This window comes from Sapajus apella, unplaced genomic scaffold (assembly GCF_009761245.1).
Source record: "Sapajus apella isolate SASKATOON/1434 unplaced genomic scaffold, GSC_monkey_1.0 scaffold184, whole genome shotgun sequence".
Lineage (NCBI taxonomy): Eukaryota > Metazoa > Chordata > Mammalia > Primates > Cebidae > Sapajus > Sapajus apella.
This window is the reverse complement of record NW_022437124.1, coordinates 318,943-344,427: the sequence shown is the minus strand read 5'-3', so window position 1 is coordinate 344,427 and position 25,485 is coordinate 318,943. Positions and strand designations below refer to the sequence as shown.

At 39.7% G+C, this 25,485-nt stretch overlaps 2 protein-coding genes across 4 annotated transcripts; both read right to left on the bottom strand.

Moving 5' to 3' along the window:
• Positions 1-6,522: 6,522 nt before the first annotated feature.
• Positions 6,523-25,450, bottom strand: LOC116543200 (histone H2B type 1). Of its 3 annotated transcripts, none has more exons than XM_032268612.1 (2): positions 24,927-25,450; positions 6,523-6,538 (listed from the first exon to the last, which is right to left on the bottom strand). In XM_032268612.1, the coding sequence occupies exon 1, from the start codon at positions 25,314-25,316 to the stop codon at positions 24,936-24,938; it is 381 nt and encodes a 126-aa protein (XP_032124503.1). In that variant the 5' UTR covers positions 25,317-25,450; the 3' UTR covers positions 6,523-6,538; positions 24,927-24,935. The 3 variants fall into 3 exon arrangements, with proteins under 3 accessions (XP_032124503.1, XP_032124502.1, XP_032124504.1); XM_032268611.1 differs by lacking the exon at positions 6,523-6,538 and adding an exon at positions 15,488-15,752; XM_032268613.1 differs by lacking the exon at positions 6,523-6,538 and adding an exon at positions 21,899-21,913.
• On the bottom strand, positions 9,944-12,611 carry H1-6 (H1.6 linker histone, cluster member). Its single transcript, XM_032268590.1, has one exon. The coding sequence runs from the start codon at positions 11,738-11,740 to the stop codon at positions 11,018-11,020; it is 723 nt and encodes a 240-aa protein (XP_032124481.1). The 5' UTR covers positions 11,741-12,611; the 3' UTR covers positions 9,944-11,017.
• Positions 25,451-25,485: the final 35 nt, after the last annotated feature.

Here is a 25,485-nt window from a genome sequence, read left to right as displayed (position 1 = left end):
CCGCATGCATTTGGCTGCATAAATGTGATACAAGCATTCTGTCTTGCAGGGCAGGTGCTTTAGGATACCATGTATAGCTCAAAAGTTTATTTTGTAGGCATTACATTTTAGCAAGGATATCTTGTCTCTTATTTTAAACCAATTTCTTTTTTTCTGGTTAGAAAAGTTATGTAGAAAAAGGTAAATGTTGGCCAGGTGCAGTGGCTCACGCCTGTAATCCTAGCCCTTTGGGAGGTGGAGGCAGGCAGATCACCTGGGTCAGGAGTTCAAGATCAGCCTGGTCGACATAGTGAAACCGTGTCTCTACTAAAATACCAAAATTAGCCAATCATGATGGTGGGTGCCTCTAATCCCAGCTACTTGAGAGGCCTAGACGGGAGAATCACTTGAACCCAGGAGGCAGTAGTTGCATTGAGCGAGATCTTACCACTGCACTCCAACCTGAACATCTGAGCGAGACTCTGTCTCCAAAAAAAAAAAAAGAAAAAAAGGTTAATGTGATTTCTGCTTATTGTAGGAAAGCTGAAAAATGAATAAAATAATGCTGTTATTTAATTAGCCAGTGATAAACTATTAACGACTTGTATGTTACCTCTTAGTATTATTGTTGCATTAAAAATACATATACTTTAATAAATGTATATTGTATACTGCATGATTTTTTTGATGTTCTTGTTCATTTTGTGTATATATTTAATTGCTTTGTCATTTTGGAGACATTTGTCTATTTTTTTTACATTTTGTTATATGAAATATTTTCATTAAACTGTGGTAGCCAAATTAATTATTTTTCTTCACTCTGGGGACATTATAATCTAAGTTGTAAGACTTAGATTATAATGGTTATTGTTGGTTATTTTACCAACAAACCATTCTGGAAGCATAGGACAAATTCTTTCTCTCTTAATATTGTCCTGTACTCAAAGCAGACTGCCGTAAGGCTTCACTTACTCTTCTGTTTCATAAATAATAGGTTACAATTCATTAGGTAATCATTTGTTTTATATTGGTTTCATTTCACATGGGGTGAGATTTCAAGAAACCCCCAAGTCTTCACAGTTACACATTTCAGCAACACATTTACTAAGCATCACAAACTATGGCCTGTTAATTTTTTTAACAGAAATTATTAGTCCTATTTTTGTTTTCTTTTTTTCTTACCTCAATTTTTCTGGTTTTATTCAAAAATTCTTTTCTTTTTTTTTTGAGATGGAGTTTCACCCTTGTTGCCCAGGCTGGAGTACAGTGGCAGGATTTCAGCTCACAGCATCCTCTGCCTCCTGGGTTCAAGCGATTATCCTGCCTCAGCCTCCCAAGTGGCTGGGATTACAGGCATGCGCCACCACACCCGGATAATTTTGTATTTTTAGTAGAGACAGAGTTTTTCCAAGTTGGTCAGGCTTATCTCGATTTGTGACCTCAGGTGACCTGCCCGCCTCAGCCTCCCAAAGTGTTGGGATTACAGACGTGAGCCACTGCACCCTGCCTATTCATAAATTCTTAAGGTCAACTACATTTGAAAAATCAAAGACCTACATTTTAAATTCCCCCTTTTTTTTTTTTCTTCTGACGGAGTCTTGCTGTTTCCCAGGCTGGAGTTCAGTGGCGCAATCTCGGCTCATTGCAACCTCTGCCTTCCGGGTTCAAACAATTCTCCGTCTCAGCCTCCCGAGTAACTGGGATTACAGGTGCCCGCTACCACGCCCGGTTAATTTTTGTGCTTTTAGCAGAGACCATGTTTCATCGTTCACCTCTGGTAAAACCATTCACAAAGCATGGTGGTAGAGAGAAGGGTGACACCTGGTGGCCATATGTAAACGTACCACGGGGGCCGGTGACCAGAGATGCAGGGCTGAGGGTTTTCCTGAGGGTAAAGGAATAAACAACGGGTGGAGGGGCGTGTACTGAAAATCACTTGTAGAGAAAGCCCCTGAAAATTTGAGAAAACAAACCAGAAACTACTTACCAGCTATTTCAATTGCTGGAATCACAGGCCACTACTGAGCTGCCTGAACTGGGAATACAGCAGAAGGAAAACAAACAACTCTGATAATCATTGAGTCAAGCACAGCAGGTGATTGAGTATGGCTGGGAGGTACAGGCCAAAATTCTTGTGTTGTGTTCATTTTTTTCAGCCAAGTTATAATAATTGTCTCAAAAAATTTTTTTAATTACATATATTCAGGGAGTAAAAGTTCAATTTTGCTACATTGATACATTGCATTGTGGTGAAATCAGGACCTTCAATCCATCCTGGAAAAAATTAGTTTTAGAAAAAATTTATGCCATGAAAAATTCGGAATATAGAAATTCATCAAATTAATTCCATAAAGAATTTATTAATAAAGCCAGAAAAATTAGAATATCTTATAGTACTGTCTATATTTTATAAAACATTCTTCACAAACACACACATTTAAAAACAAAACACTGACTCTAAAATTACCAAATTTCTTATCAACTATTAGTTTTAAACTACCGTTTCTTCTAACCACAATCTGATTTAACGATGACTAGCACTTAAATATTTCTAACTTTGAAATTAAAGATTTTCCTATGCAGGCTGATGTTTGTAATTGTGATTCTCTCTATCGACGTTGTATATAATGTGTTCTTTTCCTTTTTTGCGTCAGTGATTAACTTCTCCACTCTAACATGTAGAACATTAATATAATATTATTTTGTGTGACAATTTTATTAGAAAACCTAGAATGCCTTGGCACCTTGCATTTATTTCTTACTTCATATGCATGTATTTTGGCACCTCAAGCATTTTATTTCTGAGTACTTGCTTAAGGTATAGAAGAGATAGATGTGGCAGATTTAGAGCTGATACTTCTATAGTTTTTAATTCTTGACTGGATGAATTTGTATATTAAAAGTTTTTCATGACATAATTTTTTTTCTAAAACTATTCTTTTCCAGGATTGATTGAAGGCTCTGATTTTACCACAATGCAATGTATCAATGCAGCAAAATTGTACTTTTACCTCATGAATATGTCTAATTTTTTTAAAAAACGATTTTTTCAGCCAATTATTGTTACTTACTAGATATTAGGCTCTATTCTGAATCTTAATATAATTCCTCCAAAGTATCTTATGAGATAGGTGGGAGCTATTGCTGCTATTCTGTTATCCTTATGTTGCTGTTATGAAACCAAGTCACTGTGAGGTTAGTTAACTTGGTGAAGAAAATGATTGTCGGCGGGCGTGGTGGCTCATGCCTGCAATCCCAGTACTTTGGGAGGCCGAGGTGGGCGGATCACGAGGTGAAGAGATCGAGACCATCCTGGCCATGATGAAACCCCGTCTCTACTAAAAAATACAAAAATTAGCTGGGCATGGTGGCATGCGCCTGTAGTCCCAGCTGCTCGGGAGGCTGAGGTGGAAGAATCGCTTGAACCCAGGAGGCGGAGGTTGCAGTGAGCCGAGATTGTGCCACTGCGCTCCAGCCTGGTGACAGAGCAAGACTCCATCTCAAACCAAAAAAAAAAAAAAAAAAAAAATGATTGTCCTAGATTTTTATTCCAGCCATTCTTGAACAACCACTACATAACCTTATGTCTGAGCCAAGAAAACATGTGATGTGGCAGTTGTTACCATCTTTTTGGGAACAGCAGCAGCACTCCTGATGTTGATTGCAGGGAAAAAGGAATCTCAGAATTTGCCTGATTCCTATAACTTTTTTCCTAAATATTTTGAATCATCTTTCAGGTGTATTCTAAAATTTAAGGGTATTTTGTTCTGTTCATACAGAATTTTTTTTCTTCTTGAGACAGTCTCACGCTGTTACTCAGGCTGGAGCGCAGTGGCGTGATCTCCACTGCAACCTCCACCTGCCAGGTTCCAGTGATTTTCCTGCCTCACCTTCCCGAGTAGCTGGGACTAAAGGTGCATGCCACCATGCCCGGCTAAGTTTTTTGTATTTTGAGTAGAGAAGGAGTTTCGCCATGTTGGGCCAGGCTGGTCTTGAACTCCTGACCTCAAATGATCCGCCCTCCTCTGCCTCCCGAAGTGCTGGGATAACCGGCGTGAGCCACTGCAGCTGGCCAAATTTCTAACTTGTATTTTTATTGTTAAAACAGGGTCTCACTCTGACACCCAGGCTGGTGTGCAGTAGTGTGATTACGGCTCACTGCAGTCTTGAGCTCCTGAGCTCAGATGATCCTCCCACCTCAGCCTCCCAAGTAGCTGGGACTACCAAATGTTGCTCTTTTTTTTCTATTATTTGTTGAAACGGGTTCTGCTATGTTGCCTGGTTGGTCTTGAACTCTGGAGCTCAGGCAATCCACCTGCCTCAGCCTCCGAAAGGATTATCAGGCGTGAGCCAGGGTACCTGGCCAAATTTCAAACTTTTGAATTCACATATTCATTTACTCTCTTTATCATTCAGGGAGAAATTTTGGGATACGTAGCCTTGAAGCATCATTCACCGTTATTTTAACCACCAGCTTTAGATACAAAGTATTTTACATTTTTTTTTTAATCAAATTCTGGATTTTGGTCTGAAGATTGTAAAAAGAATTTTGGAGTCTTTAATTCATTATTTGTGGGCAGGGGAATAAGTACCAATAATTGTATAACTCGCAGTGGAAGTCATATTAGCTAACTTTAAGTCTATTAATTATCCTTGATTTATTCATTAAACTGAGTCACCATAACAGCACTTTCATAAAACAGTCGCTAACCAATTTCACTACTGCCCAAGGGCTTTATTGTGTGTATGAGGGCATCTTTTATAAGTATGGGTGTAATGTTACAGGTTTTTCTTTGTGTAAGTTTGGATTCACAATTTAATAATTACAACAAATGTAAAATACATTGTGATTTCTGTGTGCTATTAAGAAGGTATTCAAGGGAATTTTGAAAATCAAATTTAATTACTATTAAGTTCGTAAAATTTTTGAAACAAATGTTTAAGAGAGGATACTGTTAGAAATTCTCTTTCCAGCCAGACCTGGTGGCTCACGCCAATAATCCTAGCATTTTGGGAGGACAAGGTGGGTAGATTGCTTAAGCCCAGGAGTTTAAGACCAGTCTGGAGAACAGAGGGAAGCCTCATCTCTACAAAATATACAAAATTAGTTAGGTGTGGTTGTGTGCACCTGTAGTCCAAGCTACTTGGGAGGCTGAGGTGGGAGGATCACTTGAGTCTGGGAAGTGGAGGCTACCATGAGCCATCATGGTGCTACTGCACTTCAGCCTGGGCCAAAAAAAATAGGAACCAGAAAAGAAAAAGAAGGCTGGGCTTGGTGGCTCACACTCATAATCCCAGCACTTTGGGAGGCTAAGTCAGTGAATCACTTGAGATCGGGAGTTCAAGACTAGCCTGGTCAATGTGAAACCTCATCTCTACTAAAAATACAAAAATTAGCTGGGTGTAGCGGTAGGTGCCTGTAGTCCCAGTTACTCAGGAGGCTGAGGCAGGAGAATTGCTTGAACCAAGGAGGTGGAGGTTGCAGTGAGCCAAGATTACAACACTGCACTCCAGCCTGGGTAACAAGAGTGAAACTCCGACTCAAAAGAAAGAAAGAAAAGAAAAGGAACTTCCTGTCCAAATAAGTTTATTTTTAATAAGTAAAAGTGTATTAACAGTGTTTATGGGAGAGTGTCCACACAAGTACAGCAAGCCTACAAAGTACAGGTTAAGAGACCTTTTAGTAAAATAATTTAAACTGAGAAGAAAAAGCAGAGATTTTTTTCCTAGAAGAGTAAGGAGTGGAGGTAAGGAAAACCAGCAGAGACATAGGTTATGCTATAGAAACAAAGTTGTGCCAATGGCATTGATAATTTAATACAGAAAAAAATAAATCAGAAAATGGGTATGTATAAATAGGTTAGGTTTCTGAACAAGAGAAGCAGTGAAGCGTTAGATGGGAGTGAGAATAAATCAGCCACTGGCTAGAGGAGTGGTTTGCCCAAGACCAGGGATGATGTCCCCAGGTGTCTGGAAATAACTGTTGTGATGTTGTAAAGCCCCCGTAGTCTAAGTTGGGTGAGGCTATACTTATTTTCTCACCTGTAATATAGCTAAAAAGTATTTCTACTCTGGGATTTCCTTACGTTTTACTAAAGCGCAATTATATACTTAAAATTGATGGTGTATGCTGAACTGCTGGTCATTCTCAACTCTGGCCAAGTATCAGAATTATTTATTGAATATACAGGTGCCATATATAGGTGTGTACACACACACACACACCATATTCCATTCCTCAACTGGGATATTCTGACAGAGTTAGTGGAGGGTATTTCTGGCCAATTTATATTTTCATAAGACCTCTGTTTTTTTTTTTTTTTTAAGTATAGATGAAATATTGCTATGTTGAGCAAAATGGTATGGAAATTCTGAGTTCTCCCAACTCACCCTCCAAAGTGCTGGGATTACAGGCGTGAGCCACTGCATCAGGGCAAGACCTCTGATTAATATCCTAGGTTTATTTGTTCAAAAGTTTCACATATCCTCTTAACCACAAGTTGTTGGCAGAGTTTTAATCTGAAGGGCTTGGGTCTCATGTTGAATGAATGAGGTTCACCTGATGGGTGAGAGGAAGGTGAAATGGAAAGTGAACAGGAAGCCATGCAGATTCGGCAGGTGAGCCTCCCCTCTCCCAAACCATAAGATTGAGTATGCCTGAATTCTTCCCAGAGTGGAGGAATCCATTTTAGGGGTGTGTGTGTCTGTGTGTGTAGATCCTTTAAATATTTCTGTTCTGACATTCATTGTTTTTGAGTCGCTGTCATTGAGAAAAGTTTATAAAGGAGATATTAGGAGTAGAAAATAGAAAGTAAATAAAATAATCAAAATAAAAATGTGGTTTTATACATAATAAGCAAAATAAAGGAAAGCTATCCTAGACCTCTGGTTTAAATGAAGATGGCACTTGGTGAGGTGTGTTCCAGGGGAGTTCACATGATGTATGTTTTCAGAGAATTACCTTATTACATATGCTGCTATATTTTTAATTTTCACGAATTAAAAGGCGTGTTGAAATTTCAGAGTTTTACTTAGGATCTCAGACTCTGCACTTTTTCTCTGTAATGTTTGACATTTCTTCCTAGCTAAGCCTCCACTTATAAGGTATGTGTTGCCACATGTGGATAGTGACGTTTAAAAATACCTAAGAACTCAATTTGGGGCAGAAGAATGTAATCAATTATGTCAGAAGTGATACAAACCATATGACATTTAGAGCATTCTGGCCTTTTCTGAGTCTTTTTTCTCCATTCCTGGATTTCTTATCTTCATGTGAGCAAGTCTGTGGTTACTATATGTTGCTTCTCATAGGCCACAGTCTTATTCTAAATATTCATGATAGATATTTATTTATTAAACAGAGCGTGGTGGGTGGGGGGTAAGTTTTTATTTTTTAAACAAAAGTGATTCTTATGGGCGTTTTCAAAAGCTGCAGCAGGAAGCTAAGAAGAAAATTTTGAATTGAGAGATCTCTTCAAATTACATTCAGACCCAATTCTGCTTTTCTATTTATGTTTATTTTTAAAGGAGATTAGCCTTATTTTAACACCAATAATCTTATCACAAAACCTCCCAGAGGAAGACCCTGTAGACTTTGTAATGACCTTAATCAAGTATTAGCCCTACACTTCAATTAATCCCCTACTATACAAAACCTATGTTCTTTTCTTTGAAGCCGGAGCAAGTTGAAAGGGGATTAATAATGCAGGGAAGCGAAGAGTGGAATTGCAGGTAGAGCAGACAGGCACAGCAGGCCAGGAAGAGTGTCCAGAGAAAACATTATCCAGACTTGTTTATGTTCCCTGCCTCTCACAGACTTGCTGAAAAATGAGCCATTCAATAATTATTTGAATCTAGAATTTGCACTTATGAGGTTTTAATTTGCAGTTATTTTGGCTACATTTTGGCCTCCTAAACCTCGGGTCTTTAGGAGCGAAACTTCAAAACGAAACTTATACTTTGTTCAGCACAGAGAAGGCCATCAAAATGCCGCCGTTTAAATAAAAACATTAAAATGATTGAGAGGCAAAGTCCCTTGACCTATAAATCTGACCTTCTTTAAACATTATTTGTACTTTCTCCAATAAACTATTCCCTAATTTATTAGTTACTACGTGGAAATAAAAATAGACGTGGAATGGAGCTGTGTTTAGCGTCATTAGGCTGACAGGAATACAGTGCATTCAACTTGGAGACACCCTTCCCCTCTCACGAAGAGCAAGGTCTCACTGGCCAATCAAAGCAGTGAACTCGTAATGAAACAGTTTTCTTGCTCCACCCACTCTGTAACTTAATTTGAAAAAAATCCGCGCCAACTCATGTTGTTTTCAATCAGGTCCGCCAAGTTCGTATTTAAGGGACTGGGTCAGTTCAGGTTTCCCATTGCAATAGGAATCATGTCTGGTCGCGGCAAAGGTGGTAAAGGCTTGGGGAAGGGTGGCGCTAAGCGCCATCGTAAGGTCCTCCGGGACAACATCCAGGGCATTACAAAGCCGGCTATTCGCCGTTTGGCGCGGCGCGGTGGCGTCAAGCGCATTTCTGGTCTCATCTATGAGGAGACTCGAGGTGTGCTTAAGGTTTTCTTGGAAAACGTAATTCGAGATGCTGTCACTTACACGGAGCACGCGAAACGCAAGACTGTCACTGCCATGGATGTTGTATATGCCCTAAAACGTCAGGGGCGTACTCTGTATGGTTTTGGCGGCTGAAACTGTCTCCCGGAAACTTTAAACAAAAAAGGCCCTTTTCAGGGCCACCCACAAAGTCACTTAAAAGAGCTGAAATAACGTTGCAAAAATGTGTTAAGTTTGGGTAGCAGAGTTCACTGCACCATCCTGCATGAGACTGCTGAGGGGCATGTTAGGTTTTATTTGGTATTGTATCTGTTTACCTGACTGCACATTTTGACAAGTACTTTTTAAGCAGAAAGTAGGTCTAGACAGGTAACCTCTTAAGAGTAACTGGCTCCACTAAAGAATTTTTCTGTGTGCTATGTCTCACGCCTATAATCTAGCACTTAAAGACGCCAATTCGGGTGGATCACTTGGTCAGGAATTAGACTAGCCTGGCCAACTTCGTGAAACCCCATCTCTACCAAAAACAAAAATAAACTGGGTGTGGTGGCCTGGGTCTGTAATCCCAGCTATTCGGGAGGCTGAGGCAGAATCGCTTGAACCCAGAAGGAAGAGGTTGCAATGAGCTGAGATCGCAGCCACTATGCTCCAGCCTGGGCGATAGAGACTCCCTCTCAAAAGGCATGTATTTGAAAGCATTCTAAGAATGATACTTTGGACTTAACCCGGTGGCTGGAGGCCTGTGTTGAACAAAGGTTAACACTCTTTGGCTCATGCACCACACAGCTATGTAAATAAAGCATCTTTAGGGACAAGCTCTCATTTGCAGGAGGATTGGGTTCTATGGCCATTGTCCTGTTGGCCAAAACCAGAACTGGAGGAAGAATCATAGCTGGTTAACTGTTTTTAACCTTATGTATGCCAGGCACTGGAAGGCCAGAGGAGCAAAGGTGCAGGAAGTCATCCAGAGGGATTCCCATATTGTCGAGAGAATGACCAACTGCAGGGAGAGGCTAGTCGTTCTTTCTCACTGTCTGTGATGAGAATCTAGGGACACTCCACTGCTGGGCACAGCATTTAGACAAAAGAGCTCTCTGCTATGTCAGGCAAGTGAGCTAAGATACTTTAGCTCAGACCCCAGAGATTAGAACAATTTTGTGGTTTAGGAAGGTTGAATTCAGATCCTAACTGAGCAGCCTCCAACATTTCCATGAAGCTTTGGATTCTTAAAATTTTTTGGACTGCACAATGCTCTGGCAGTCTGATGAAACCTACAGACTCTTCATAAAGAAAATACTTAATTCATAGGGTTACAATTGTTTCACCAATAATATTAAAATAACGATCAAACCACTTGACAGTAATGTGTTTTTGTTGATATATATCAGTACTTCTGAATCCATATTCTGGGAGAACTTGATTCCTATTTATTGATCCCTTAAAGTCGGTGGACACCATATTAAGAACCAATAGTTACAATGACACCACAGGAAAAGACTAGAATGTAGTACTTGTGTGAAAAAAAAAAAAAATCAGCATATCATTGTTTGGATACCAAATTGCTCTCCACTCCCTTCCTCAGCAAACAATGGCATTTTCAGAACTTAGATGCTCTTATATGTAAAAGCCTACTCTAGTGCACCATCAAGCTTTTCAGGATTGGACATCAGACTGTTCAATTCCTGGACCTTTAGGTATACACGACGTCTGTGACAAGAAGCCCTTTTTCTTTAGCTTTTTAAGTTTTGGACAAGTTCTCATTTGCTGTCACCCAGGCTGGAGTTAAGTAGCACAATCATGGCTCACTGTATCCTCAAATTCCTAGGCTCAAGAGATTTTCCCTTCTCAGCCTCCGGAGTTGCAGGGTCTAAAGGAGCGCGCCAATCATGCTCAGCTAATTTACTCTTTTGTAAAACCAGCAGTCTCCAACCTTTTTGGCATCAGGAACTGGTTTCGTCTAGGACAATTATACCATAGACCAGAAAGTGCGGGGGCTGGGGGCGGTGATTTCCGGACTAAAACTGTTCCACCTCAGACCAGGCATTAGATTGTCACAAGGAACCTGCGACCTGGATCCCTTGCATGTGCCATTCAGAATAGTTTGCTCTTATGAGAATCTAATGCTGCTGCTAACCTGACAGGTGGCGGGGCTCAGGGTAATGCTCGTTCACTCCTTACCTCCTGCTGTGCGGCCCAATTCGTCACAAGCCATGGACAGGGACCGGTACTGGTCCGTGGCTGGGGGCATGGGGACCCCTGGTATAGATGGTCTGTGTTGCCCAGGCTGGTCTCGAAGCCTGGCCTGAAATAATTCTCCCACCTCAAGACTTTTCATCCCAGCCTATCACAACTTAAAACCTATAGTTTACTGTCAGAAACTTAAGTGTTACGCCATCTTAAAAAAATGTGGGTGGCTCTTAAAAGAGCCTTTGGGTTCTTTCTCAATCGGCTTCCTGGAAAGCTCTTTACTTCTTAGATGTGGCCTTTCTAACATTAGTTTTATGTTGTGGGGTCAACTTTGGCTTTCCAGCCCTTGCCTTTACTGGGCTCTTCGGCTGTTGCTTACCCTTGGCTCCTTTAGGCTTTCTCCCGTTTCTAGCAGCCTTTTTAGGAGCTGTCGCCCTCGGCTTCTTGGCTCTCTTACTGGTTTTAGCAGTCTCTGGGGACTTGGAGTCCCTGGATATAACCAGCCTCTTGGTCTTGGCAGAAGCAGACTTTTTGGCCTTAGTCCTGGTAGATTTAGGAGCGACCTTCTTACTGAGCTTAAAGGAACCGGAGGCACCAGTACCCCTGGTTTGCACCAAGATTCCCTTGTTCACTAAGCTTTTGAGGGACAGTTTAATGCGGCTGTTATTCTTCTCCACGTCGTAGCCAGCGGCGGCCAGTGACTTCTTGAGCGCGGCCAGTGACATACCTACTCTTTCCTGTGACATTGAAAGGGCCTCGGTGATCAACTTGGACACAGAGAGGTTGGTCGCTTTGCGACTTGCAACCGTCAAGGCAGCAGACTTCTTCCCTCGCTTCTTGGCTGGAGGCCTCTCCATAGCTGGGGGAACAGAACCGGCAAGAGCTGCAGGTACGGTTTCAGACATAACAGCAAAGACACTAAGTAGTAACCAGTGAAGAGCGTCAAACGCTAGGGGGCCTCTGGGCCTTATATAGGGCAGGGCAGGCTGTGATTGGTGCATCACCTAGGCACCGCCCCCGCCCCTCGGAGGAGGAGTATTTGTGTTTGTTTTACCCAGAGAAGTTGACTATAACAAACCCCCTCTGTACAGGATCTCCCAGAGTTTCATGCTAAATGATCTGGGGAAATTCATATTTCACATGACTTTTTGCTTTTTAATGAAAAATGACCCTGGTTGCCAAAACTATTTGAGAAAGCCCTCGATTTTCAGTCAAATTTAAGGAGAAGAACAAAACTTCCCCCTTTCCTTGTAAATTGATAAGTAATTTTTGGCAGAAAACTTATTTCATTTCTTCAGAGTGATCTTCCAAATGGATAGCTTCAAATCGATAGAGGAAATAAATTATTCACGCCATGATTTTTATTTAAAATTATTTATATTTGTGAAGGAAGTAACACAAACCTGTTAGCTAACTGCGGACTCAGAAGATGCTTATAGAATTGTCAAAGACTGCAGAGGATATCTTTATTTAGGCAAGTGCAATCCAATAAACCATAATCCTCAGGAACATGGGTTGTCTGTGATTAAAGATGCTCCCAAGTCCCTGCAGCTTTAGAGAAGACTCTCAAGGATGGGGTTATATCAAGATCTCACATATTATGTCAGATTGGCCAAAATCCGGCCATTCTTATGGCTGGTGTCCTCAACTGAGGTTTGCTTCTGGTTTCACTAATTCAACTCCCCTCCATTTCCCTGCCATTTCCTACCTCCCCACATAAACAGACACAGTCCCTCCACAAAATTAGCTATAATACGTTAACTATAAAAAATTAGCTGGCTGTGGTGGCACTTACCTGTGGTCCCACCTACCTCAAAACATGAGGTAGAGGGGCGGGTGTGGTGGCTCTCACCTGTAATCCCAGCACTTTGTGAGGCCGAGATGAGTGGATCACGAGGTCAAGAGATTCAGCCCATCCTGGCCAACACGGTGAAACCCTGTCTCTACTAAAAATACAAATATCAGCTGGGTGTGGTGATACGTGCCCGTAGTCCCAGCTACTCTGGAGGCTAAGGCAGGAAAATCACTTGAACCCAGGAGGTGGAGGTTGCAGTGAGCAGATATCAGGCCACTGCACTTCAGCCTGGCAACAGAGCAAGACTGTCTCAAAACAAACAAACAAAACCAAAAAAACATGATGTAGAAACCCTAGACTCAAGAACCGACTGGAAACTACAGACCTCATGTCTAACAGGACTGGGCTGGTTTATTCAGCAGTGGTTCCTGCCTGTAATCCCAGCACTTTAAAAAGCTGAGGTTGGAGGACTGCTGGAGGCTAGGAGTTCAAGACTAGGCTGGCCTAGTCTCAAAAAAAAAAAAAAAATTAGCTGGGTATAGTGTGGTGCCATATACCTACAGTCCCAGCTACTGGGTAGACTGAAGAGGATCACTTAGAGCCTACAAGTTTGAGGTTGCAGCTATTGCATTCCAGCCTGGGCAACAAGTGAGACCCTGTCTATGAATTATTTACTTAATTACTTAACTCAGCTGGCAGATTTGGCTGCAGAGCTGTGGGACAATGGTTATTGGAATAATTTCAAGTATGCTCCCCGGAGCTTCTACTGGAACTGGTGTTTGTGAGAGGTCTGGAGGTAAGAGCTTGCTCTCAAAGGCCAAGGCCTTTCTGTGATGTTGATGGAGTTTACTGTGCTCATAGCACAGGGTCTCAACAAAGGAAAACTCTGTAAGGGCCATTTTGTGAAGATCCACAAATACTAGTGTGATTTTGGTAGACATTGCTAATTTTTTTTTTTGTTTTTTGAGATGGAGTTTTATTGTGCAGGCTGGAGTGCAATGGTGCGATCTTGGCTCAGTGCAACCTCTGCCTCCCAGATTCAGGTGATTCTCCTGCCTCAGCCTCCCGAGTAGCTGGGATTATAGGTGCCTACCACCACACCCGGCTAATTTTTTTTGTATTTTTAGTAGAGATGGGATTTCACCATGTTAGCCAGGCTGGTCTCAAACTCCCCACCTCAGGTGATCCACCCACCCCTCCTCGAAAGTGCTGAGATTACAGGTGAGAGCCCCTATGCCCGGCCACCATTGGAAATGTTTAAGCAAATAATTTGTTGTATTGTTGTAGTTGTCTTGGGTTTAGATTTATTGCAGTAACAATCATTATTGAGAAGGGCCCACAGTCAGAGGTTGCTAACAATAATTTCAGAAGAATGGCAAAGACCTTGCTTAAAGAGACAGTTATGTTAAAGGAGAGAGTCTACATTTGAAATATTTCTGAAGAAAAAGGCAAAAGACTGCAAACTTCTAATTGCAAAGTGACAGAAAAATCTCTCTTTCTGTTATACCCATACACACGCACATATACACAAACACCTGAAACAAAAAATTCAAAGAACAGACCAGGTAAGGTGGCTCAAGCCTGTAACCCCAGCAATTTGGAAGGTTGAGGCCCGTGAATCACTACAGCCCTGGAGTTCAAGGCCAGCCTAGGCAACATAGCAAAACCCGGTCTCTATAAAAAAATTAAAAAATTAGCTGGGTATGGTGCCATGTACCTGTGTTCCCACCTACTCAAAAGACTGAGGTGGGAGAATCACTTGGGTGCAGGAGGTTAAGGCCACAGTGAACCATGATTGTGCCACTGCACTTCAGCCTGGGCAACACAGTGAGACCCTGTCTCAAAAAAAACCAAAAAAATAGAATTGTCAAAAGACTGCAGAGGATGTCTTTATTTAGACAAATGCCAAAATAAAAATATATATATTTTTTATTTCACTTATTTTCAGAAAACGGTACTATTCTGAGCGCCAGCACTTCAACACATTCTATTGTAAACTAGTTCATTTCTAAAGAATACTGCGTTGGAAGTCAAGAGTTTGATTTCACAACTCACTGAAGTACCATGTCACTCAGTTTGGAAAGTATTTTTCTTTAGAGAGATTACAGGTGCATCTTTCTGAGCACCTGTACATTTTTACATCTGTTTGGCTTCTCTGACCTGTGATAATTTCTGAGTGTTTGTCCCATTAAATGTTAGTGACTAGGGGTCAGGTTGATCCTAACATTTACAAGTTGACATATTCCATTGCTTTAAAACCAACACAGGATTAGAGAATTTAGAAAATTGTTAGATTCCATAATTTAAGACCCAGAAAAATAAATGATGCATATTTTGAATTAGATAGCTAAAAAGTTTCCATAAAAACAAATAATTATTTCTTATTGGGTCATGGCTAATTTAAAAAATGGGAAAAGTGTCCCTCACTAGTAAAGTCATTAAAATAAGGAAATGAAATTTCAAACTTTTTGGGGGGCCCCATTTGGTTAACAATACTTTTAAAAATTTATTGTAAACATGAGTGCTATAAAAAAACAGGAATTTCCATATTATGTTGGGAATATAAATTGGCATGATCCTGAATGGCAATTGGCAATGTATATGTTAAGGACCTTAGAAAATTTTTTTCACTTTTGATTTAGTATTTACACTTCATGAAGTCTATCCTTAGGAAATAATATTTGAACAAAGATTTATGCACAAAGATGTGTAATCTATAAAGCTGTATAATTCATAATGCATAGAAATGCGAATTAACTGAAATAGTATTGAAGAACTAATACATAAGTATCAATATACCCATAAATTATATATCCATAAAAATTGTTTATAAGCATATTTATTATCTAAATATATATACAGCATGACACCTAAAATTTATTTTACATATATGATACATGATATATGAATGTGAATATATATGATATACATAAAGAAGAGGAGACACTAGGAGTTATTTTAATTTTGTCTTTATGCTTCTCATTTCATAAATTTCTATGAAGAACAGTTTAATAGTTTTATAACCAGAAAAAAACAAGCTAATTTTTCTTAGCCAGGTCCAAGCTAATTTTTCTTATTGGTTCTTCCCTGATTGTTCAAAATACCTCTGTTTACATTCTTCTAGGATCATTCGTTTTCACTGGTTTATTTGCAAGATGAAACAGTTTCCAGCAGTGATGAGTGTTGGAAAAGATATTTCTAAAGGCTGTTGTCTCCTTCTAGAGAAAAGAGAGAGAGTGATTGATTCACTTCTGTTATTTATCAGATACGAAATATTGTATTTGACTCTGAGAACAATCATGATGATGGCTAAAGTTCATTGGGTGTTTGCTCTGTTCCAGGTAGTATTTTGAGAACTTTACATAATAGATACCAATGCATTTAGTTGTTACAACAACCTTGAGTTATCTACTGTCATTCTCCCTGTGTTATAGATGAGGAAATTAAGGCACAGAGGGGTTGAGTTTCCGAGGTAGCGCAGGAGGGCAGAAAACCAGAAAACACAGGGTATGTACATATCTGGGCAGAGGCAGAGCCTATCAGGCCATGATTCAGGTGTTTAGAGTATCCTAAAGGTAAGATTCATCTCTTTCAGGCCTATCCTAGACCACTCATGATGCCACAGCTAACATGCCAGCAGGATGGAGGCTCCTTCCTCTCATTTCCAGCTGATTAAAATTCCCAATCCACTCAAGCCTTCTTTATGGGCCAAGGTTAGTCTCCGATTTTTAGAGCCTAAAACTCTGAGCACTCTAAGCCCTCCAAAATGCCCTTACTTTGCTGCCTGCTGAGCATCTTTGAACCACTCTTGAGGCTAGCAGTTTTCCTTCCATTCAACATCTCAGAATCTGTATTGTTTCTTACTGTTCCTGTAGAATTCTTTTTTTTCCTTTTTTTTGGTCCCCACCCCCATGTTTCTGTAGAATTCTTAAATATGCAATTTTATATTTTAATTTCCAAAAATGTTTATTTCAGTGCACTGAAGCCCAAATATGTGTGTTTTAAAATCTAGTGTCCAAGGTTCATTACCCCAATTGTTTAAGCAAGTCCAATAACAAAAGGGGCACATTTTAATTTTCAATATTTTTTGGTTCTATCCTATAGCTGAGCTTGTGCCAATAATAGTAGAGAAAAAAGTGAAAAGAAAACTAAGGATAAGAAAATAAAGGAAGGGACAACAAGGGGAGAGGAGGTAGAAAACTGAGAACAAAAGTTTATCCATATTTCTCTTGGATCAAATTCTTTTACCATTTGAAAATTTGATATGGTCAGAGAATAAACCTAGAATTTTAAGTGATGAGGACAAGATTTTACCACAGGGTAGCCTCCTCTACCTAGGTCTATTTCCTCAAAGAATGAGACAAGCCCCATCATTTCTGCTCTTTTACCCTTCTGAGCCAGAAGCAAAGAGATCTCATATCAAGGCATGAGCAACTGTAGAAATATGAGACTAGATGTCTCTGTTAATTATTGTATAAATTTCATATTGGAGGATAAGCATACATGAATCTTTAAATCAGCAACTCAAAGTCCCATTATTATTACATATGTTTTGTTTCTCAGAACTGAGGTGGGGCTGAGTACAGTGACTCAGGCTAGTAACCCTAACAGTTTGGGAGGCTGAGGCAGGAGGATCACTTAAGCCCAGGAGTTTCAGATCAACCTGGGCAACATGACAAGACCCCATCTCTACAAAAAAACTTTTTAGAAAAATTATCTGGGCATGGTGGTATGCACCTGTTGTGGTTCCAGACACTCAGGAGTCTGAGGCAGGAAAATAGCTTTAGCCCAGAAGGTTGAGGTTGAAGCAAGATGCGACTGTGCCACTACACTTTGGCCTGGCAGCCTGGGTGAGACCCTATCTCTGAAAAAAAAAAAAAAAAAAAAAAAAAAAAAAAAAAACTGAGGCCGGGGAGTAGTAAGAAACTAACTCATTCTCCAGATTTACTCCCTTTTTCTTAATTATAATGAACTCATGATACTTGAGGATATGTCAAACTGATCTTCAGACAACAAAAAACTTGCTCAGGGTCTAAAATACTTTTCCTAAAAGGTTACAGACAGTGGTATACTCTACTGAATTTTATGCTTGGTCATCCGGGATTACACAGGCTAAAGGTAGGAAAAGATTAACTTTTAATGTCTTCTAAGTTAGGACTATTGGGATTGTTTGGCAATGTGCTGAATATATTATACCCTTCCAAATCAGGAAGAGTCAAGAGAAATGATAGTTATCATTCTGTAAGTCCTTAGGAATATGCCTAGAGATCCAATTTCATATATGTGGGGAAAAAAGTATATATTTTTTTCTACCTATTGGACCCAGGTAAACATATTATGATCAACTGTCATTTTTATATCAAATAATTTATGAAATTCCTATAATTTATGGAAGGCCAACTCCTACCAAAGTCTTTAGTCATAAGCTGCTTCAAGTCCTTTTAGGAGTGTAAAGATGGTTATAAATAAAATTTGTCAAACAGCAGTAAACACAGTGGTTTATATGCATTAAGAATCTTTAATATTCACAAACTTCTAGAAGGTAGGTGCTATCACCATCAAAATTAAGGTGTAGAGAAGGATACTAACGCACAGAAAGATTAAATGACCTGCCTTAGAGTCCCACAGCTGATATATAGTGATCTGGGAGTCAAACTTGGAGTTTGTCTCCAGAGGCTTCACTTTCTGTCATCATGGAGCAATGCTGTGCAGCCATTTTAGTGGTATGATACCATTTCTGGAAGTAGTTAGTGTTCTGTGGTTGTTATTTCATTTAATCATCACCCATCTTTATGAGTAGGGCAATTATTACCACCCTATAGGCTCAGGGTGGTTGTTTGTAAAACTGTAACTCAAAAACATTTAGTTAATTATCGGCATACTATTTATTTGCACACAAGGTATATCAAGCAATGGACAGATCTCACTCAACAAAATATTTTTAAAAGATGATTTTATATAATAGAAATAGAAGAAAAAACCTACAAACTGTCTAGGAATAGGATGTTGTGTTTACACATTATTTTCAGGTGAATAGAGTTTAGTATGGATAGTCTCTTCTTATGTAAACCAAGAACTTTAAAAGAAAACATTAGTGATTCTCTAGAAGCACTTAAGATTGGCTGTGCACCACTGCGGCTGACTATCTCTATGTAATATTTTCCACTGACAATCAGCATTTCCAAGGCCGAGCGTGGTGGTTCCTGCCTATAATCCCAGCACTTCGGGAGAACAAGGCGGGCAGATCACGAGGTCAGGAGTTCGAGACCAGCGTGACCAACATGATGAAACCACATCTCTAATAAAAATGCAAAAATAGCTGAGCATGATGGTTCATATAATCCCTCTCCTGTAATCCCAGCTACTGGAGAGGCTGAGGCAGAGGAATCACTTAAACTCAGGAAGCAGTAAACTGAGATCTTGCCAATGTACTCCAGCCTGGGTGACAGAGGAAGACTCCATCTCAAAAACAAAAACAAAAACAAACAAAAAACCTCCATTTAGATAGGCCATGTCTTCACCATTTCTGGCACCATAGTTTTTCAACTCCCACATTTGGGGTAAAAATATCTCATAAAGGAGTGAGTTTAACCATTTGAGTTTTAGTCTTTTTTCTTTTTTTTTTTTTGACAATGGCTTTGTAACAACACTTAATCATTTGCGTATTAGAGAATCAGAGAAATAGGGCAAAAAAAAAAAAAAAGGTTATGAGGGTAATTACAAATATTATAAGAATTCCTTGAAATATACATTGTCTCCAAGAACTTAATTGGCTTGTCTTAGTTAGATGAATAAATCTCAAAGATCAGTTTGGTCAGCTTTAGTTAAAGAACTTCAGTTTTCCTAGCTGATTATTTTCATTCAAATGTAGGTCATAAGCAGAAATAAATTACCTAGTAAACATTCTTATTTAGGAACTTTTAATAGCAGTATAAAGGTCCTTGTTACAAACCTGCAAAAAGTTAGCATGCCAATCTCTTAATAAAATATAACTGAGATTTATTTGCTGGTTTTTTAATACTTGGGAAGGCCAGATCAAAATTTAATCATGGGAAAGATAGATAATGGAGAAAAGAAGAAAGCAGAATAATACCACAGGTAAAAAAGGAAGTTGCCTATTCCAGACCTCATCTTCATGTGCAGAATTTGAAAAAAAAACTTCCTACTTCCAGAATTCTGGAGGTCTTTTAATGAATCTCAGAAGTGTGTATTTTTAGTGACAGTGCGTATCCCAATGGGATTCCTAATGTGTTTATACTGGGAAGCACATATACATCTGATCTGAAACATAAAAGCAGTATTTGTTGTTTAAAGTACTGAAAATGGAGGTTCCAGCATTGTTATAATGTCAAAAATTGGTTATTACATTAAGATATGAATATAATATAGTATGAATAAAAATTTTAAAACGATTGATAAAATAAAATATTATTTTAGAGTGGCAACCCAGAGTAAATTGAATTTACTACATTAACAAACAGTAACAACTTTTTTTTGTTTTTTGAGACTGAGTCTTGCTCTGTCACCAGAGTTGAGTGCAGTAGCACGATCTTGGCTCACTGCAACCTCAACCTCCAGGATTCAAGCAATTCCCCTGCCTTAGTCTCCCGAGTAGCTGGGACTACAGTCGTGCACCACCACGCCTGGCTAATTTGTGGATTTCAGTAGAGACGGGGTTTCACCATGTTGGCCAGAATGGTCTACCATCTCCTGACCTCCTGATCCGCCTGCCTCGGCCTACCAAAAGTGCTGGAATTATAGGCATGAGTCACCTCACCCAGCCAATAACAACTTTATAAATAAGTATGGCCTACATCTGCTGACCTCCTGATCCGCCTGCCTCGGCCTACCAAAAGTGCTGGAATTATAGGCATGAGTCACCTCGCCCAGCCAATAACAACTTTATAAATAAGTAAAGGCTCTAGGTAGTGATTATCTTGAATGCTTCCTTACGTTTCTCCTTAGCTATAGTACTTGATAGAGTCAGAGCTGTTTAGATTAACAACAGCCCTTAAACAAAGCAGGCAATTGTCTTCCCTCACAGGCATGAAGAAAACAGAGGCAGTCATCCAAAACCTGCATGGTCCTCTGGGCCCACAGGTAATACAGCACATACTCCTTTTACAAATCTAAAGTGGCAAAAGCAAGAGTATCTTTTCTAAGGCAATCGTATATTCTCTCATCTGTTAATCAATGGTTTCTCTAAACTGTAAAAATATGTTATTTGCATAAACTGTTTTTGGGGATTTGCATTTTGTACCCACTAATTTAGAAATTGTGCAGGTATCCAAAGATTAAGCATTAATGTACTCAATTTAATAATGTTCACTTAAATTCTTAACATTATCATACATTGTGAATTCAGTACTTAAGCTCACACATTGAATCATTATAATTTATAACATAAAATTTAATTCTATTTTAAAAAATGACATATATTATGATTTAATTTGGTTCAATTAATAATTTACAATTTTAAAATTATAAATCAAGTGATGTTAACTCATCTAACCAGTAAACCTAGTGGAATACATTTAGTAAATTCAAATTAAATTAGTTTTTGTTTTTAGAAAATGAAACCTAGACTTGTGTAAACTATATTAGGCTAATATTATTTTTACATTAAGTAGAAAAAGCCACATTTAAATTGTAATTATTAAGCCAGACAATTTGTCCAAAAGATCATCTTGATTGGAAATATGAATCGATGTTTTTCTTTATAAAACAGAATACCAGGTATTAATATTTTTAAGTTTTTTAAAAATAGTGGAGTACTTTTTTTTTTTTTTTTTTACAAAATACTTTAACTTATTAAATAAGACCACTAATAAAACTCAGTTAAACTGTTTTTTTCTGAGTTACAACTTGAAGAGGTAGCACATTTAAAGCACAGGGAAAATTTTTGATTGTTTTTTAGACAAATGAGTTTTTATTTAAATTGATGTACTTTAATTCTTATTAAAAGCCAACTTGATTAAAAAAAAAAAGCCATATATAGTCAGCCCGATTTAAAAAAAAAAGCCAACTAAAATTTCAGATTACATTATAGTTTATTAATCCCTGATGAGGTGGATAATCTCACAATTATTTATAGTCATAAAATAAGACAGTCTTGGCCGGCATGGTCGCTCGCCCCTGTAATCCCATCACTTGGGAGGCCAAGGTGGATTATATCAGGTCAGGAGTTCCAGACCAGCCTGGCCAATATGGCAAAACCCCATCTGTTCTAAAAATAAAAAGATTAACCGGGTGTGATGGTGAGCCTGTAATATCAGCTACTCAGGAGACTGAGGCAGGAGAATCACTTGAACCTGGGAAGCTGAGGCTGCAATAAGCCAAGATGGTGTCACTGTACTCCAGTCTGGGAGACAGAGCAGAGCTCTGTCTCAAAAGGAAAAAAAAAAAAAAGATAGTCTCAATATTATTGCAAATTAGGAAAGCTAACTATGTGAATAGAACAGAATTTAAAGTAGGTAAAAACAGAGTCATAGGTTATCTATCTAGCATGCTGATCAGTTAAAGGAATAAAGGCATGTAATTAAGATCAGAGGTCCCTCAGGTGGCACCATTGCTGAGAATATAATTCTGATTCTCAGTTTAGTAGAAAATTCTAGTTTCCAGTGTTATATCCCTTATAGTAAACTCATTAAAGTTTAGAAAATATTAAATCTTTGTTTTATTCAGGTATTGAAAACACTCTTTTTTCCGGACTCAGTCCAATTTATAACATTTGTTTCTTCTATTCTCTACCCTTACTTAAAGAACCCAAAGAGACAATAATTTGATATTACTAAATATTAATAATGAGTTTTCGAGTCTTTTGCATAGCGATTACTGAGACCAGGCATTTGGTTTCCTTGATTTCCTTTCTGTCTCTTGTTAGTCCCAGACTTTAAAAGGAGTCCTTTTAAAGCCAAAAGTTACAACAGGGCAGCCATTTTATATTCATATAATCTTAACACAGGAATGCTGGTTTTGCAGACATTGACAACTAACTATTTGGACTCAAAAAAGTTTTGCAAGGTGGAAACGGGCATGCAAGCATAAAACATCAAACAGTGGATCCCATCAAAAGCCAGAAAGAAAAACACCAACTCTCTAACCCTGTGTTCTCACAGAGAATATCAACATCTTAAAATGCCAACACTCCAAAAAATGTTAATAAATAAACGAGATTTCCTGTCCTCACCACTGACTAATCACTTAATAATGTGACCAGAAAACCATAATTCAAATTCCAGCTCTGCTACCAATACACAACCAATCAGCCAAATGCAATCAGAATAACAAGAAAAAAATGTGGATGATAAACTTTGAGCATGCAAAAACCAAAGGAAAGTGAACAGAAAACTCAAAGGGTCCAGGACCGGACAAGATGTTTCCAAGACACACATTCCTGTTGCCTCCTATTATGCGACTTATATATAGTGTCTTGGTGGAAAATTCAGAAATAAATGATCAAGGAGTTAATGATTTGCTTTCTGTGACTTGTATGGAAGACAGAACAAGCAATAGATTATTTCATCCAACAAAGGCAAAAACATAATTTATGTAAGAGAAAGGGGAGAAGGTGGGGAAAGAACTTGGAATCCGCTTGAGAATTCTGAATTTTGTTTGCAGATTTTGGTTACACTGATTAGTTTGTTGGCAGGTAGAAGAGAGGTCAGTCTGGATGGAAATAAGGCTTTAACCAGGTCCATTACAGGCATAGAATTTAGTTGGTGAGACTCTGGAAGTTTCATTTCTTAGAGCAGTGTTCAACTCTAAGGCCTTGTCTGGCACCAAACACTGACCTTAGTTTATTTTCCAGGTGTGAAAAAAATTGCAGATTTATGATTACACAGTCCTTATGTTAAATGACTCTGTAACCTAAATTACATGATATTTATCTAATTTTTAAAAAATCTGCTGTAACATTATTTATTGCATATTCTCAATATTCTCTCTTTTTTTTATTTGTTGTTATAAGACGGATTCTTCTGTCACCCAAGGTAGTATAGTGCAGCGGCCCGATCTTGTCTCACTGCAACCTCCGCCTCCCGTATTCAAGCGATTATCCTCCCTTAGCCTCCCGAGTAGCTGGGATTACAGGCATCCGCCATTGCGCCCGACTACTTTTTATATTTTTAGTAGAGACAGGGGTTTCACCATCTTGGCCAGGCTGGTCTCGAACTCCTGACCTCGTGATGCCCCCGCCTCGGCCTCCCAAAGTGCTGGGATTACTGGCGTTAGCCACTGCGCCCGGCCCATTCTCAGCCTTTAATGGAGAAAGCAAACTTCGCTTCTCGGTGCTAAAAACGTGTCCCAGACTTGAATAAAAACAGATAGGCAAACTAATTCTAAACTTTCATCTTAAAATCTTTGCCTGGAAAAGACCAAGAGTAAAATACTTAAGGAAATGTGGAATTTCCCAGGCTATAAAGCGGCCTGCAGTTGTCTAGGAAGGGAACGTCCTCTAGGAGACGTAGTGTATGCCAAGTTTAATGGCGTCTCCTCTTCATTCTCTCATTCAACGCCTATTCCTTACTCGCCTTCAGTTCAGTGTTGAATGAAGGCTTGTCAATTTACCTAGCACTTAAGAGTTGGCTTCTCCTAAAGCAACTTTCAACCTTTTGTGCAGGTTACAAGCCCCCTAAGGAGATTTTAAATTTCAGTCAGGCAACATACAATTTATGGCTAAGCACTGGGATTCAAATAAAATTTGGCTTGAATCTTAAATAGATAAGCCAGTTGAATAGAATAAGATGCATGAAGCAACATCTGGCGCAGTGCTTACATCAACAATATTTCTATACTGCCTTAGTCTTGTTAACAAAACTGAGACGTATTAGGTTAAAAGGCCTCATTACTGGAGCAGTTAGAATCTCGCGAGACAAGCCTCAGTATACTACGAAGTTGTGCGCCAAGAAAAGAGGGCGTGTCCTTCCTTAGACAGTGACTGCACAGGTTCCCACTCCGGTCCGCTATGTAAATATGGGTCTCAAACTAGCTTTCCTTCGATTGGCTAGTGTTAAAAATGACTGTAGGACACAGCCTATTGGCTAGAATCCGGTGGCGAAATTGACTTAGGCAGCCGTTGATGCCGGCGTCGTAAATGGCGTGACAGCTGGGTCCCAAACCTACGCGTGGCTGAGGTTTCTTCCGGGAACAGAGTATATGTGTGATCTCTGGTCAGCAAAATGGCCGCTTGTCACCATTTTGAACGGTTGATTTTTAGAGTATAGACCCCTTTGTCCCTCAAGATGTAATGCTTCTTCCCACCCCGCGCTGCAATCGCTACCTTCTATACCCCTCCCCACCCAAATGAAATTACCGTCCGGCCACAGCTCTCTTAAGTGACTAGGTGGGTGGCTCTTAAAAGAGCCTTTGGGGTTAGGTGTTAAGACGCTTACTTGGCAAGTTTACTTGGAGCTGGTGTACTTGGTGACGGCCTTGGTGCCCTCCGACACGGCGTGCTTGGCCAGCTCCCCGGGCAGCAGCAGGCGCACGGCCGTCTGGATCTCCCTGGAGGTGATGGTCGAGCGCTTGTTGTAATGCGCCAGGCGGGAAGCCTCGCCCGCGATGCGCTCGAAGATGTCGTTGACGAAGGAGTTCATGATGCCCATGGCCTTGGAGGAGATGCCGGTGTCGGGGTGCACCTGCTTCAGCACCTTGTACACGTATACGGAGTAGCTCTCCTTGCGGCTGCGCTTGCGCTTCTTGCCGTCTTTCTTCTGGGCCTTGGTCACCGCCTTCTTGGAGCCCTTCTTCGGGGCGGGAGCGGACTTCGCTGGCTCAGGCATCTTAAAACACCAGAAACGTGTCGAAAGCAATGAGCGGATTTCTGCTACTTATAGGGCTTTTATGCTAATGAGGGATGGAGAGCACCTCTTAGTTAATTGGAAGACAAACTGCACAGTTGTCATCCATGGGCCGAACTATGCAAATAAGGTATGAAAGTGCTGCTTTTCT